General features: G+C 36.4%; 1 protein-coding gene across 3 annotated transcripts in view; it reads right to left on the reverse strand.

Moving 5' to 3' along the window:
* Positions 1-16392, reverse strand: part of LOC136853115 (homeobox protein PKNOX2-like) — a 638842-nt gene that overhangs the window by 76964 nt on the left and 545486 nt on the right. For all 3 annotated transcript variants that reach the window (XM_067128415.1, XM_067128414.1, XM_067128416.1), the window contains exon 4: positions 2561-2785. In XM_067128415.1, coding sequence (XP_066984516.1) covers positions 2561-2785 — 225 coding nt within the window. The remainder of the gene's footprint in view (positions 1-2560; positions 2786-16392) is intronic.

Consider the following 16392-nt stretch of genomic DNA (forward strand, 5'->3'; position numbering starts at 1 on the left):
GCACATGATTTTCCCAGCTTTCGGAAACTGTCAGTTCCGGCCATGTCATGTGCATATAATCAGTCACTCTAGGCACTTATTACAGTTACTCCTAATGACAAAACATGTGTTTATTTTGCTTAGTCCTTCCAGAGTGATGTGCAAGTAATAAAGGGGAGGCAATGCAAACAGATTACTATTCATATCTTTTGCAGTTTCTCTATGGATAAGGTTTTTCAGTGACGTTTTGGAACTTCAGTAGGTGAGATTTAGACAACCACATTTTGTAATCTGTAAGTTGAGGATTGGATAAGGTCATTTTGTATCACCTGCAAATCTGAAAGAGTTGAGAGATGGATGATGTCATCAGAAAAAAATCATAAAACACTCATCTTCAAGAGTGAAATCACTGCTAAAACACCAAGGCTTCTCTTTAGACCCACGACTGTGTATTCCATCAAGCAGCAGCGGCAAAATATTTCGTTAAAAAATGCCACAGGGGAAAAACAAGGGTGACTAGTTCCTTCAGAGATATGATGGTCTCTCAAACAGAATAGCATCTCTGCTGCAATGATAAACTGCAAAGGGTTAGAATGCGCCCTTGTCTTTCGTTTTCCCAAACAATTCACACCTATTTTCATTTAATATTCGGTCCTAAGAGATAATCCCCAACGCAGCCTTTTGTTTTGAAAATCCAGGTTCCAAATCCCTTGAAAGGAGAAAGCCTAATCATATCACAAAAATATACGTTTTAAAAGGTGTAAAAAGTTGCAAAATGAGGTGAACATTTTTAAAAATGATAAAACATCTAAGAAAAATCAGTGGTTGAAAATAGGTAAACTATTTTAAAAATGGGTAAAGACATGTTTGAAAATTCGACTTAAAAAAGAGGTAAAAATGTTTAAATATTAAAGATATAATTCTGTTTAAATACGTCTAAACATGCACAAGTTTGAAAAAACGTACACAAGTTCAGAAGAACTAAGCATGTTGAAAAACCCAGGCAAGCATTAAAAACTGCATGTTTATAAAGTGGTACACAATATTCTTGAAAGGGTAACCTTGTTTAAAAAAACGATAAAGATGTGTAGCAGACGACCCCTAACGAATTCTCATAAAGCTTAAAAAAAAAAAAGGCTCCGTCTCTCGGACAGAGTACGTCGACCTTCAGGAGGTCTGGCATCCTTCCAGGATTACTAGAATACTGGCGCATAGGATTTTGAAAAGGAAAACGAATCCTAGATCCCAGACCCCATTACTAGAAGCGTCTTGTGGGCTTTCACAGAAACGACTTGGGTCTGCAAGCATTTCAGAATGGACATGGGCATATCGATGCAACTAAGAGGTGAAAGGAATATCTTGAAGTTAGTCAAATGCGGTGAACTGCAGCCATGGATGAAAAGAGCCTGGAACTGGTAACCTCATGCTAATGATGTGACTTGTCCGTTTGATAAAACCATCACTCTGCTGGGGAAACGTGAAGCAAACGAAAAGACTCCACATACTAGAGGTAAATTTACTAAGAAATGAGAAGCTCACAGAACGTTTCACTGAGCCAAGTTGCCCTCTGATTAACGAGAGATATGAAAAATACCATTCACTTGGTCAGAGGAGTGATTTTAAAACCGCTCTGGGAAGCATATGGCGCTTACTAAAGCCTCAAATGCTGCGAGTCAAGAGCTGGTTTGGTGCACAACAATGATTATTTATGGATGTGTCTTCAACAAATCTGAGAATGACCGTTTCCCACAAATAAACAAAGAAACATCAGTGATAATCAATAATAATAATAATAATAATAATAATAATAATAATAATAATAATAATAATAATAATAATAATAATAATGTTGAAAAGAAAGACAGCAGGAGTTTTGCAAGGGTCCCCTCATAAAAGAACAGAAAATATGTTAGGTACTTCTTTAAGGAATTGTGGTGAAGGTTAATGGGAAAGTGTCTGGACATGAAGTCAATAGATATCGACTGGCTGTAAAAAGAAGACGAAAATATGAAGTCAGAAAATAAGGACATGGTCTGGATATGAAAAGGGAATTCAGAAAATATAAAATCTGTTAATACTGAGAATATACGTCAAACAACAGCCACTAACTTAGTAACCGTAACTTGCATCGATGTGCTAATCATGAGCCATCGTGTGTGGTGTGGATAGGAATCTAAGGAATTCCGAACAGCCACCTTTCGCTTAACGCACGTAAAAGATAAAGGCCAATTCTTGAAAGGATTATGATTAATAATAATAATAATAATAATAATAATAATAATAATAATAATAATAATAATAATAATAATAATAATAATAAAAATAATAATAATAATAATAATAATGTTTCAAACTTGAAAATATGCATAAATGTCGACGAAAATAATAATAATAATAATAATAATAATAATAATAATAATAATAATAATAATAATAATAATAATAAATGAAGGTAATATAAATAATGATGAAATGAATAATAAAAATAATGAGAAAATCCCATCACAATACCTATAAAACACCTCTAACTTTGACCCTTAACAAACAGAATGACCGCAAGGGTCAGTTGAGATGACCTAACCTGGGCATGAGGGTGATGCAGGTGATGTTGGTGGTGTCCGTTGTACGGGCTCCCTCCGTCAGGAGAGCCGGGCGAGTCGTAGCCATACTCCGTCCTCAGGAGGTTCTCGCTCTGCATCTTGCCCTTCAGGCAGGTGATGTACCGGTTGCAGAAGTCCTTGCATAGCTCCTGCACCTTCTCCAACTCCAGCAGGTGGATGCGAAGGACCTGGATGGCCTTGATCATCTGCAGGGGAGAGAAAAAGAAGGGACGTGTTCAGGGTCTCACAGTGAAATTGGTTTGGCACACCTGCAAACATTTTGCACGTGCCAGCCACGTCTGCACTCTCACTTCTTTACACCAATACAGAGATGCCTCTCATACGAAGACACAACCGGTCAAGATTTACACCTTCTGCCTCGTTCTCCTTATGGAAACACCACCTGCCATTTTGATTTTAAGCATGCTTATTATATACTGTACATATATATATATATATATATATATATATATATATATATATATATATATATATATATATATATATATATATATATATATATATATATATATATATATATATATATATATATATATATATATATAAATACATATACTGTATATATACATATATATATATATATATATACATATATATATATATATATATATATATATATATATATATATATATATATATATATATATATATATATATATGCTATTTCTAGTATGAAAACAGTCATCAAAATCTATATACAACAATGTTTTGTCGTGAAACTTACATTCTTACGTTATTCCATATTTTTACAGATGATAAGAGTTTGAATTTAATTTCCCCCAGAGCCTGAGAGAGTCCTTCCCACTCACCTACTCCAAACCACTTCTTACTGCAACTTCCACAGCCGCCCCTAACAGACACAGCATGCCCGCCCCACCCCTCCCCAGCCAATAAACCTCCCAAAATGCTTCCCACCCACTCTTGCCTTGGTAACAAAACTGGCCCTCACGATCCCAGCTTCCTCCCAGGGCGCTAAACATGACTCAGCATTTGTGACCTAAACTTAACCTAACTTGATTCTAGGCTTTGCTGGAAATATTTATGCGCGCTTACACGACTTACGTTTTACGCTCTGGCACTAACCTTGGCACTTGGCCTGTTTGGACGGCCTGCACATCTGAAGCTTTTCCTCTTTTTGTTCTTTAGAATTCAGGATTTTCATACATTCAATTTTCAAAGTGGTTCCATATACGATATATTTGTTATTTATTTTTCATCATAAACATTTTTCCCCTTCACAGGGGTGGCGACAGAAGGTGGCACGCTTCTGGATTCCACCATATTTTGGGAGGATGAGGGTGCTCATGACCTACCCATGCACTCATGGTCAAGCTGTTCAAGGTGGTCATCCGCCCAAGTATTGTCCAGACACAATTACTCACTTTCCCTAAGTGTATTTGTGTGTGTGTGTGAACCTACTACATTTGCCATATATAAAAACTGAGTCATTTAGGTATAAAAAAAACGAGAATCGAGAACTCTCATCCATAAAGCCCGTACAAACAAACAAACAAACAAACACACACACTATGTTTATATATATATATATATATATATATATATATATATATATATATATATATATATATATATATATATATATATATATATATATACGGTCTTAGCCGCCCTCTGGAGAGTTTGAACTCGCATACATGATGGCAAGGAGTTGCAAGCAGCCCACAGTATCACAGACCAGACCATGAAAGGAAACTTGATTCTCCCACGAAGGAGTCAGCGCCACGTAAGTCCTATCACTGCCATCCGCAAGCACACTTTCACAGAAAGCTCTCTTGCACGCCCCTCAAATTGCATTTCATATTCATAGTTATCTTGGAAAAAAAACATTTAATACACGATTCTGTTGACCTAATGAGTTATTTTTTTTTGAGGGATTTGTATACCGTTGCCTGTTCCCCTCCCACATCACCATCAGTTCCGAAATACTGCATAGAGTTGGAAACAAAGCCAAAATTTATATAACTGAGGTGCTCATAATAATAATAACATGCAAATGGCAAGCAGATTTCTGTTAGTATTCTATTATTTTCCTCAAATTCATAGTAAAAACATGTATCATATTCGGGAAATGCGTATATAAATTCATTTGTATATGCTACATTATAATATATATACATATATATATATATATATATATATATATATATATATATATATATATATATATATATATATATGTATATAAGTGTGTGTGTGTCTATATGTACATTCGCCATACAATTCGTCCGTCTCTAACTCTTTCTCCGCTTCTGAATATGGAGCATTCCGCACATCAGAACGTGAACTGATTGATAATCCGGAAGCCTTAAATTCAGCACACCAAAATTGGGTTAATGGACCCTCCCCCTCTACCCCCGCTGAGCTGCCAGCTTCTGAATTTTCAAAACGAAAGGAACTACTGCACAGTGGCACACAGACAGGCAATACAAATGAATTCTTTATCATAACTGATTGAGAGTAATAAGTAAACTAGGAATGAACATATAATTAAATAATTTGCTGAGAATTATGAGGAAGTCATTTCACAGACAACGCAATACACGACACAATAATAATGACAAGCAACATCCGGAATGAAGCATATTTTGACTTCCTCTATCGTACCTACTTACGCCAATAGGGCGCCCGCCTACTGCACACGGAATAAATATCACATATTTCAGCGTCAATTAAATCTTATTTATGTCGCATTAATGAGAATGTTCAGAGAGTGTTTGGCATTTACGTAAATACGATGCGAGAATAAATTCCATTTTTAAGCAGAGGCACATGTATCATACACACATACACGCACATACGCACATGCAGTCACATCGGCACACAACCACGTACTCAAGCGCGCGCATACATACAACATATATATATATATATATATATATATATATATATATATATATATATATATATATATATATATATATATATATATATATATATATATATATATATATATATATATATATATATATATATATATATATATATACACGTGTGTGTGTGTGTATGTGCGTGCGTGTTGTTTCTCTTTAATTTTTCATTTCATTCATAAGGACCGATGAAGCGGCCATATTCCAACGACGGCAACTTTAACATTAAATAGCAGCAAAACGGCCATCAGTTGCAGGTGCAGCTGCAATTGAGACATAATATTTCCTGCATTATCTGCGTGTAATAATCTTTCACGCTTCTCTAAGTCATGTCGTCATTTGCATAATGAAAGAGGGACGTAAGACATCTGAAAGGTAGGTACGACCCGCGTGTTTGGGAGAGGAGGGAAGTTGGGAGAAGGACCCTCAGGCTTCCGTTACTCAATAATTAAATCTATAAGGAACAAGCCCGCCCCACCCCGCCCACTGAGGTCGGTTCCATTCTGAAAGCACCTCTTTCTTTCAAGTCTCGTGTGATGGTCATTCAAATGGACGATGATTTTCTTCTTTCCTCTCCCTATACACACATATATATATATATATATATATATATATATATATATATATATATATATATATATATATATACAGTATAATATATATATATATATATATATATATATATATATATATATATATATATATATATATATATATATATATATATATATACCTTTTCCTCTTAGATGATGCCGTTCTCAACTACTCTTAAGGGGTGAGGTTGCTGGCCCCTTTTCCTTCGAACCCAACAGGTAATTATTAAATCACTGTCTAGGTACACTGGAGGGGGGGGGGCTATATTCTCCACATCTGGGTCCCCACTGGGATCGATTTCGAGAGCCCTCGTGATCATATATAAAGAGAAATGATCAGTAATGAAGGAGAATACCAATCTCTAGTTTGCTGAGAATGCCCGGGAGAGGAGACAAAGGGTGGATAAGGTGTGACACTTCGGCAACTGGGATATACAAGAGAGAAGGAAACATAACGAGATGAAAATAAATATAAAAATAAACAGATAAATCAATAAATAATAATATCAAGGTGAATCAACTGAAGACTACAATGATGAATAAATATGTAAAATAGAATATTAAGCCAAAGCCCGTGAATAAATAAACAAAATCAAGCAAATAAGTAATATAAAGTCAAAAGCATCATAAAAGTCATAATTAAACACAAGGTCAAGTCAATGAATGAAAGAAGAAGATCAAATAAATGGGCACGAAGGTTTCTCCCCCAATCCGTTGTACAGTAAATACCAAATGCAAACCTGGACAATTGAGGTTAAGAAAAACAAAAATCTAAAATAACCAAAACAAAATGATAATGCCCAGATACCTTGGAAATAAAAATTATTATTTACAATCATGAAATACAGCAAAAATCCGTCTGGGAAGCTCAAACCACGAAAAAAAGCCAAATAAAATAAAACTTGGTCTGTCAAGTGATTTTCCAAATTTTTGGTGTCAGTTTTGGGGGAACTGCAGTGCAAGGTAGGTTAGTTTAGATTATGCGGGCCTTATGCCAGCACGGGCAATTACACAGTAAGTCCGTCAGTAATTGCAAGTTGTTGAAGGGAATACAAGTCTCGTGTGGACCTCTGATCTTGATCCAAACAACCCAAAAGACTATTGTGGAAGATGTATCTACTGCTATATTCCGTATTTATTACCTCATACGATTCCTAATATTTTTCTTTAATCTGCTGTTTCATATGGTGTCTTGGTATTTCATTCAGGTTATGGGACTACTAACCCTAAAGCAATTCTCTTTGTATTTTATAATTTACTTACATCTTTTCTATTTATTTATTAATTTGTTCTTTCGTTTCAGATAAGTGATCCCTTCGTTCTGTATTTCCTATTACTTTCTGTTACTACTTTCAAATGAACACCATATTCTTTGGAAGCTTGAATTTCAAGTCAATGGCCCCTGTGTGCTTGTTCCATATGGATAGGGTTAATTTTCTGAATAATAATAATAATAATAATAATAATAATAATAATAATAATAATAATAATAATAATAATAATAATAACAGATTCCTCAAGATGTAATTGAGCAGAAAAATCTTTTATTTTCTGCAGTTTGGACGAACTCAAGATAAAACCGCTAAAGACTAAAAACAAAACGAATTAAAGTGAAATCGTTAACTAAGAAAATTCACACTGAAAAAACTGACAGAAATAATCGAAATCCATAGAATAATCTAATATTTCCGTTTTCCATGGAGAGAAATTATTGCTCTTCGTCAAAGGAGAAAAAAATCTGTTTCCTTTTTTGTTCATGTTTTATATAGATTGCTTCAACGGCAATTCAACCATTAAATCAATTACGTGTATTACTAAGACGTGATTGAACAATGAGGTCATTTAGATGTGTTCGTGACTGAATGATACAAGGACTACTGTTCACGAGGCCTTTAATAATAATAATAATAATAATAATAATAATAATAATAATAATAATAATAATAATAATAATAATAATAATAGTTAAACTAAATTCACTAACGCTTAAAACTTTTTTACACACGAAAAAAATTAATGAGAAAAATAGTCTAAACAACTAATCACTGTCTTTGAAGTTCAGTTCCATTCCCTGGACATGTACTGTACAAAGCCATTTCAAATAGAATTGCATCATTTCTCTGAACTCATATATGGTGAAGACAACGTGCATTCTAAAGCTTTCAATGCAGTTCTCAATTTTTAATAACTTTCAAACAGCACTAAATTGAATATAAAATTTATGCACAGGTCAAGCACTGGGACCTATGAGGTCATTCACCGCTGAAAAAATGCTGAAACAAATGTAAAGAGAGAGTGGAAAGTAAGATGGAAGAAAGAGAATATGAACGGAGGTACAGTAATAAAAGGAATAAAAGGGGATGCAGCTAGGGGCCGAAGGGACGCTGCAAAGAACCTAAGTAATGCCTACAGTGCACCGCGTACGGGGAACAGGAATAAAAGAGTATTACACAAGACTGTTTCAATCTACCTTTCTCACTATCCTACAGCGCAATATGGCTTGATTTGCCCACTGTTCTGAATACAATATTTTTATTTCCTCGAATCAGCATTAATTACACTATAATCTATCTTTTCTGAATTTGATGCAGAGCATTTTACGTTGGTATCTCTAAGTAAGATTCTTCTAAAAACTTCCTTCGAAGCCTTCAGTGCAAGTTCAAGAAAATGTTTTAGCCATGCAGGATATCTTTCTTATTAAAAGATTGTCGACACACGTATCAAGACTAGCATCTGAGCTGGCATTTCACATAAAAAAAAATTAATTACAGTTACGGAAAGTTATGACTTTTATTTATAACGCTGCAAGGGCATTTGACACTTTCTATTTATAACTGTAAGAAATTTTGCTTTATTTTTTTTTATTTATAACATTGGAAGAGCATTTGAAATCAAAATTCGTAATTTAATTAACAAAATGTATTATTGAAAAATCAGACAAAATTTTTCAAAAGATAAATTTATTCAATATACTTTATATATACAAAAACAAAAACGTTAAATATATATATATATATATATATATATATATATATATATATATATATATATATATATATATATATATAGGGTGTGTTTTAGTATATTCCATATGTATTTTATAAGGTTTATTATATATATATATATATATATATATATATATATATATATATATATATATATATATATATATATATATATATATATATATATATATATATATATATATATAAGTATACACACAAACAGACAAAATGCTGACAAACTAAATCTTGCCTCAAAATTTTCTTCAAAGAAATGATGATCGTAATTCATAACAAATCCTCCAATCAATGGGATAATCTTGCCACCGGCTGCCTAATCAAGATAGGATCAGGATAATCAAGGAAGGATCGGAAGATGTAATCTCTAAAATGAAGGTTTCAGCTCCAGAGAAAGAAAAGAAATGGAAAGGAAAGGAAGGAAAGGGAAAGGGGAGGTCGGGGCAAATCGAAATGGGGCTTTTTCCACCGCCCTTGCATAATCGCTCAAGACCTCCAAAATAAATCGAAATTCTTCTTCGGCGGCCTTGAAGTCCCCAGGTCCTCTTCTCGCAACCCCCCACCCCACTCCTCTCCAACCCTTAACCTCGCAACCCCCTCCCACCATTAACTCAACTGCCCCCTCCCCAATTCCAATAACGAATAGCAAATATAACTTGTACTTTGCTATAATCCTCATTAGCATACAACCATTCACGGGGCTACACATAAATATCGAGGCCAGCATGTTCTCGCCCCAGGAGGGGGGACGCGACGAGGCCGATCTCTGGAGAGAGAGAGAGAGAGAGAGAGAGAGAGAGAGAGAGAGAGAGGAAAACAGGAGTATCTCTAGGCCCCTACATTGTATATTTCTAAGCACAGGCTGAGTAGAATTGCACTCTAACATATAGGATTAATACACGCAGTTACTGTTGGGGTGAAAGGTCTAATAATGCATCGTGGACGGCAATGGGTGTGGGTGGGGGAGAAGAGAGGGAACTTTGGAAGGAAGGGGGCGGAGGGCCTTCGAGCCCGTTTCATAGGGGGGGAGAGAGAAGGAAGGGGGGTTCTCTTCGAGGTTTTGGCCATAGAGGAGCGCGCGCGAACTCAGTCTAAGTCGGACAACGCTACCATTTGGCTGTAAATCTTCATTAGACTAAGGTCTGTTTCGCAAATCCCATGAGTAATGTCGCTAAGCTTTAGGGAGGAGGGAGGAGGAGGAGACGGAGGAGGCGGAGGAGGAGGAGGGGAGTGGGTGGAGGAGGACCTCAATTATGAGGACGAGGAGAGGTGACGATGAATCAAGTCGTGTGTTCGTTGGCGCGATGATGATTTACATACAGGTGTGTGTGTGCGTGCCATAGAGAGAGAGAGAGAGAGAGAGAGAGAGAGAGAGAGAGAGAGAGAGAGAGAGAGAGAGGGTTGGGGCCGGAGTGGGAATAATATTAATAACAAAAATCATTGTTGTTTTATTAAATAAGTATCAATAAATATTGTTTTTAATTTTTTTTTTTTTACAAAAATGTGTTAAACTTTTTCTTTGTGGTTCTCTGCAGGTCATAATAATTCACACTTTGAGTCAAGAAAGGCTCTACGGATTCCTCAGGAAAGGGGCCCAATCGCCCGGCCTTCCCCAATCCAGACAGTAGCTTACAATCTCAAACAAGACACTAAATGAGGAACACTTATGATACTGCTTTTCATCCCAACACTATCTTTCTGCTCTTAAATTCCAATCAAGACAGTGGCACCGTGGAGTTTAACGCTCTCTCTCTCTCTCTCTCTCTCTCTCTCTCTCTCTCTCTCCTAAAGTGCATTACCCTTGACAATAAATTCTCGCATATTGACGGTTATAGAGAAAGGCAACGCTGAAAAACAAACAGAAAAGAATAATCAATTTACGTTACTGATCGGCTTCTTTTTTCAAGAATTTTAAGACTCTCTCTCTCTCTCTCTCTCTCTCTCTCTCTCTCTCTCTCTCTCTCTCTCTCTCTCTATATATATATATATATATATATATATATATATATATATATATACATATATATACATACATACACACACTCACACATATATATATATATATATAATATAGACGTGTGTGTAATGTGTATCTGCCGTTGCATCCCCAAGAGCATGCTCTCTCTCTCTCTCTCTCTCTCTCTCTCTCTCTCTCTCTCTCTCTCTCTCTCTCTCTCTCTGTCTTGTCGAAGGTTATAATATCCCACCATAATAGTAGCATAAAGATGGCGACCGGTGGGGTCAACCTAATAAAGATCCCAAGTTCCGGCGCCATATGTAAACCGCCCAGAATTCCGGCGGACAATTTTCGAAAGGTATATTAGATGCAAAGGCCACCTTCAGGAGGACGGAGGCCCTGCGAGAGAAAAGAGAAGGGCTTCTTCGGGAGGAGGAAGGACCCAGCTAGGAAGAAACCCCTTGCAAGAAAAACAGAGAATAACCCTTAGGACGAGATCAAGATCAAACAAGAGAAATGAAGGAACGCTCCGAAGGAAGAAGGTTCCTTCAGCTTCAAGAGGACAAGGTTCTTTCAAGAGGAAAAGATTCTTTCAAAGGTGAAAAATTTCCTTCAAGAGGAAAAGGCTCCTTCAAGATGAAGAGTTTCCTTCAAGAGGAAAAGGCTCCTTCAAGAAAAAAGTTTACTTCAAGAGAGAAGCTTCCTTCCAGAGGAAAAATGGTCCTTCAAGAGGAAAAGTTTCCTTCAAGAGGAAAGGGTTCCTTCGAGTGGAAAAGGCTCCTTCGAGAAGAAAAGTTTCCTTTGAGAGGATAAGTTTCCTTCGAGAGGAAAAGTTTCCTTTGAGAGGAAAAGACTCCTTCAAGAGGAAAAGTCTCCTTCGAGAGGAAAAGTTTCCTTCAAGAGGAAAAGTTTCCTTCTAGGGGAAAAGGTTCCTTCAAGAGGAAAAGTTTCCTTCAAGAGGAAAAGTTTCCTTCAAGAGGAAATGGCTCCTTCAAGACAAAAAGTTTCCTTCGAGGGGAAAAGGTTCCTTTTAGAGGAAAATGGTCCTCCAAGAGGATAGGTTCCTTCAAGAAGTAACGTTTCCTTCAAGAGGAAAAGGTTCCTTCGAGAAGAAAAGGCTCCTTCGAGAGGAAAAGTTTCCTTCGAGAGGAAACGATTCCTTCAAGAGGAAAAGATTCCTTCGAGAGAAAAAGTTTCCTTCGAGAGGAAAAGATTCCTTTGGAGAGGAAAACTTTCCTTCCAGAGGAAAAGGCTCCTTCAAGGGGAAAAGTCTCCTTCGAGAAGAAAAGTTTCCTTCAAGCGGAAAAGATTCCTTCGAGAGGAAAAGATTCCTTCGAGAGGAAAAGGCTCCCACCAGAGGAAAAGGTTCTTTCAAGAGGAAAAGTTTTCTTCAAGAAGAAAAGTTTCCCTCAAAAGGACAAGGCCCCTTTAAAAGGAAAATGCTCCTTCAAGAGGAAAAGTTTCTTTCAAGAGGAAAAGGCTCCTTCAAGAGGAAAAAGCTCCTTCAAGAGGTGAAGTTTCTTTCAAGGGGAAAAGTTTCCTTCATGAGGAAAGGCTCCTTCAAGAGGAAAAGGTTCCTTCAAGAGGAAAAGACTCCTTCAAGAGGAAAAGGTTCCTTCAAGAGGAAAAGTTTCCCTCAAAAGGACAAGGTCCCTTTAAAAGGAAAAGGCTCCTTCAAGAGGAAAAGTTTTTTCAATAGGAAAAGGCTCCTTCAAGAGGTGAAGTTTCTTTCAAGGGGAAAAGTTTCCTTCATGAGGAAAGGTTCCTTCAAGAAGAAAAGGTTCCTTTAAGAGGAAAAGACTCCTTCAAGAGGAAAAGTTTCCTTCAAGAGGAAAAGGCTCCTTCGAGAGGAAAAGTTTCCTTCAAGAGGAAAAGGTTCCTTCAAGATGAAAAGGCTACTTCAAGAGGAAAAGGCGACTTCAAGACGAAAAGATTCCTTCAAGAGGAAAAGTTTCGTTCTAGAGGAAAAGGCTCCTTCAAGAGGAAAAGTTTCCTTCAAGAGGAGAAGGTTCCTTCCAGAGGCCAATGCTCCTTCACGAGGATAGGTTCCTCCAAGAGGAAAAGGCTCCTTCAAGAGGAAAAGGCTCCTTCGAGCGGAAAAGGCTCCTTCGAGAGGAAAAGGCTCCTTCGAGAGGAAGAATTTCCTTCGGGAGAAAAAGCTTCCTTTGAGATGAAAAGTTACCTTCGAAAGGAAAAGGTTCCTTCGAGAGGAAAAGTTTCCTTCCAGAGGAAAAGTTGCCTTCAAGAGAAAAAGGTTCCTTCAAGAGGAAAAGACTTCTTCAAGAGGAAAAGTTTCCTTCAAGAGGAAAAGTTTCCTTCAAGAGGAAAAGCTTCCTTCAAGAGGAAAAGCTTCCTTCAAGAGGAAAAGTTTCCTTCAAGGGGAACAGTTCCCTTTAAGAGGAACAGTTTCTTTCTAGAGAAAAAGCTTCCTTCAAGAGGAAAAGCTTCCTTCAAGAGGAAAAAGTTCCATCAAGAGGAACAGTTTCTTTCAAAAGGAAAAGGTTCCCTTAAGAGGAAAAGCTTCCTTCAAGAGGAAAAGGCTCCCTCAAAAGGAAAAGGTTCCTTCAAGAGGAAAAGGTTCCTTCAAGAGGAAAGAGCGCCTCTGTGAAAGAAGTTGAAATTATCACATAATGCACCCTTCAGGATGTAAGCAATAGCATCATTTCACATGTTTGAATCAAACTAAAAACTTCCGGAATTTCTTGGAGAAAGACGTTCGATTCAGACTAACAATTTAACAATTTCACTGTCAGGGATTTGATCTCAGACTGTCACAATATGGAGGAGGTGGTTCGAGCCTTCAAATACTTTCTGACTACATGAACTCTCTTCCCCCTCTGGCTTTACTAGTCCAGACCACCTCAGATCACATGCTAGCCTCTTGAGCGTATCATTGGAGAGAATCTTTTAAGAACTTTTCCAGAAGTATAATATGTATTTTCTAAACTTCCTTACTAATCCGAATATTGAAGAACCATGAATTGTTTTGAACAATATTCAGTTTGAAATAATAAAGACCATATTGCAAATCTTCTTCACAATCCCGTGAATATGTTTATAAAATACAAAATCCACATTTATGTAAAGTACTGCATTTACAAATAATAAAATGAATTCCAGGAGCTTTCGAGAGCCTGCTCAGCTCCCTTCTTCAGCTAGAAATGACCATATTAATAATACTATGACTTCTATTCCTACTACTACTAATAATATTAATGACAATTCTAATTCATACTGAACAACACATTACAAGCAAGAATACTCTTCTGAAAAAATATCAATAATCGTTTTGTAACGTGGATACAAGAAATAGGATTAAACCACAAAATCGAACACAAAAACAAATGAAGTAAGAATTTTGGGCTAAACTTCGAGAATATGTTAGTATCGGCCACTGTATCCTCACTCAAAAATAGAGAAAAAATAAAGAAAAAGAAAGGAAATCCCCTCAGAGCGTTCCCAGGGTTCGAAAAAGAACCTCACAAAAAGCGAAGACAATCTTTAATATGCATCTACCAAGTTCACCCGGGGATCAAAAACTCATCATTAAAATTAGGAGCCTACAAAGTTTGGTTCTTTTATAGCAGATATGCCATTATAGTAAAACCACCACTGCGGGGTCAGAGAGAGAGAGAGAGAGAGAGAGAGAGAGAGAGAGAGAGAGAGAGAGAGAGAGAGAGAGAGAGAGAAATACGAAAGACAAGAGAAAGCAAAAACTGACAAATTAACGATGGAAAGGAGTAGCTTTAGAGTAACTATAAAGTAATATGTCAACAAATTTTCAATTGAGAAATCAGGAAGAAAAGAGAGAGAGAGAGAGAGAGAGAGAGAGAGAGAGAGAGAGAGAGAGAGAGAGAGAGAGAGAGAGAGATGATAATGAAAATATAGAGGTAAAAAAAAAAAGAATTCAAGGTTATTAATAAATCGAAGGACCGGATAGTTTTGACTAAATGAATACGGTAAACTGGTGATAGTTTTTACCATAAGGGTCAATGTGCATCACATCAAGCAAAACATGCACATATCAGAGGACTCGTTGTGGGCCAAGATATCTGGCACAAACACTTCAGGGGATCTAGTCGTCAAAAGATGACAGAGTAATACCAAACTTCGAGACAGCATAAAGTTGTCTCATATGACTTAAATGATCCAGATGGTCTGTATTCGAAGTTAAAGAACAATAAAATAAAAATAGCTGGGATAAAGTGGACACCAGATCAGTCCGAAGACGCAAACCTACTTGGATGAGAACTATGAGACGGAAGGCTGGAGACGAGTGGAGATTTGTGGAAGTGAAAGCACAGGACAGCCAAGATTGGCGGGATTTGACTCACACCCTTTGCGAAGGCGAAGATGACGGTTTGTATAAGCCCCAAAAGACGGAAACGGAAAACCACTTGTTATCAAATAATATTAACATGATTACTGGCAGCCTCTTGGGAAATATTTAGCAACTACTCTATTGGGAGTTTGATTTTCACTCTAATGAAAAATTATATCCATTACGAAAATAAATAAGAGAATTATTCGTGATATTCCACCACTTCCATATCAGTTCTCAGCTTCGGCTGACTCTTCACTCCAAAATTATATTTGGATATGAGTGTAGCGTGAGCTTAGCAACAATGGTGTGTTATGAATATACATGCATGCATAAACACACACACAAGCAATATATATACATATACATATAGATATACACATACAGTATATATATATATATATATATAGTATATATATATATATATATATATATATATATATATATATATATATATATATACATACATATATACACACACACACACAAACATTAAGATACAAATGTCATTTAATATCCAATTTCGGCTACTTCGGGAATATCACCGAAAGGGAATTATGACTTTCGGGTGTTCGAGTCACTTAGATACCAAATAATTTATTACTCATAATTCCCAATCGGTGATATTCCCGAAGTAGCGTGAATTGGCGACATTTATTGTTTAATGTTTGTATATACAGTAAAATGTCACGGTGATGTGATAAATATATATATATATATATATATATATATATATATATATATATATATATATATATATATATATATATATATATATATATATATATATATATATATGTGTCCTCTGGATATCAACATGCATGTGTGTGTGTGTGTGTGTGTGTGTGTGTGTGTGTGTGTGTGTGTGTGTGTGTGCGCGCGTGTGTGTAGGTACGCGTCGCGTTTGTTAGAAAGCAGTTCACCTCGTATTACAGTTTATGTAACTGTTCTCCAGCTCCTATTTTACAAGTGCTGGTTACAGGGGTAAGGGCAGGGAAGGGGGCAGAATGCCA

Source organism: Macrobrachium rosenbergii, chromosome 26 (assembly GCF_040412425.1).
Source record: "Macrobrachium rosenbergii isolate ZJJX-2024 chromosome 26, ASM4041242v1, whole genome shotgun sequence".
Lineage (NCBI taxonomy): Eukaryota > Metazoa > Arthropoda > Malacostraca > Decapoda > Palaemonidae > Macrobrachium > Macrobrachium rosenbergii.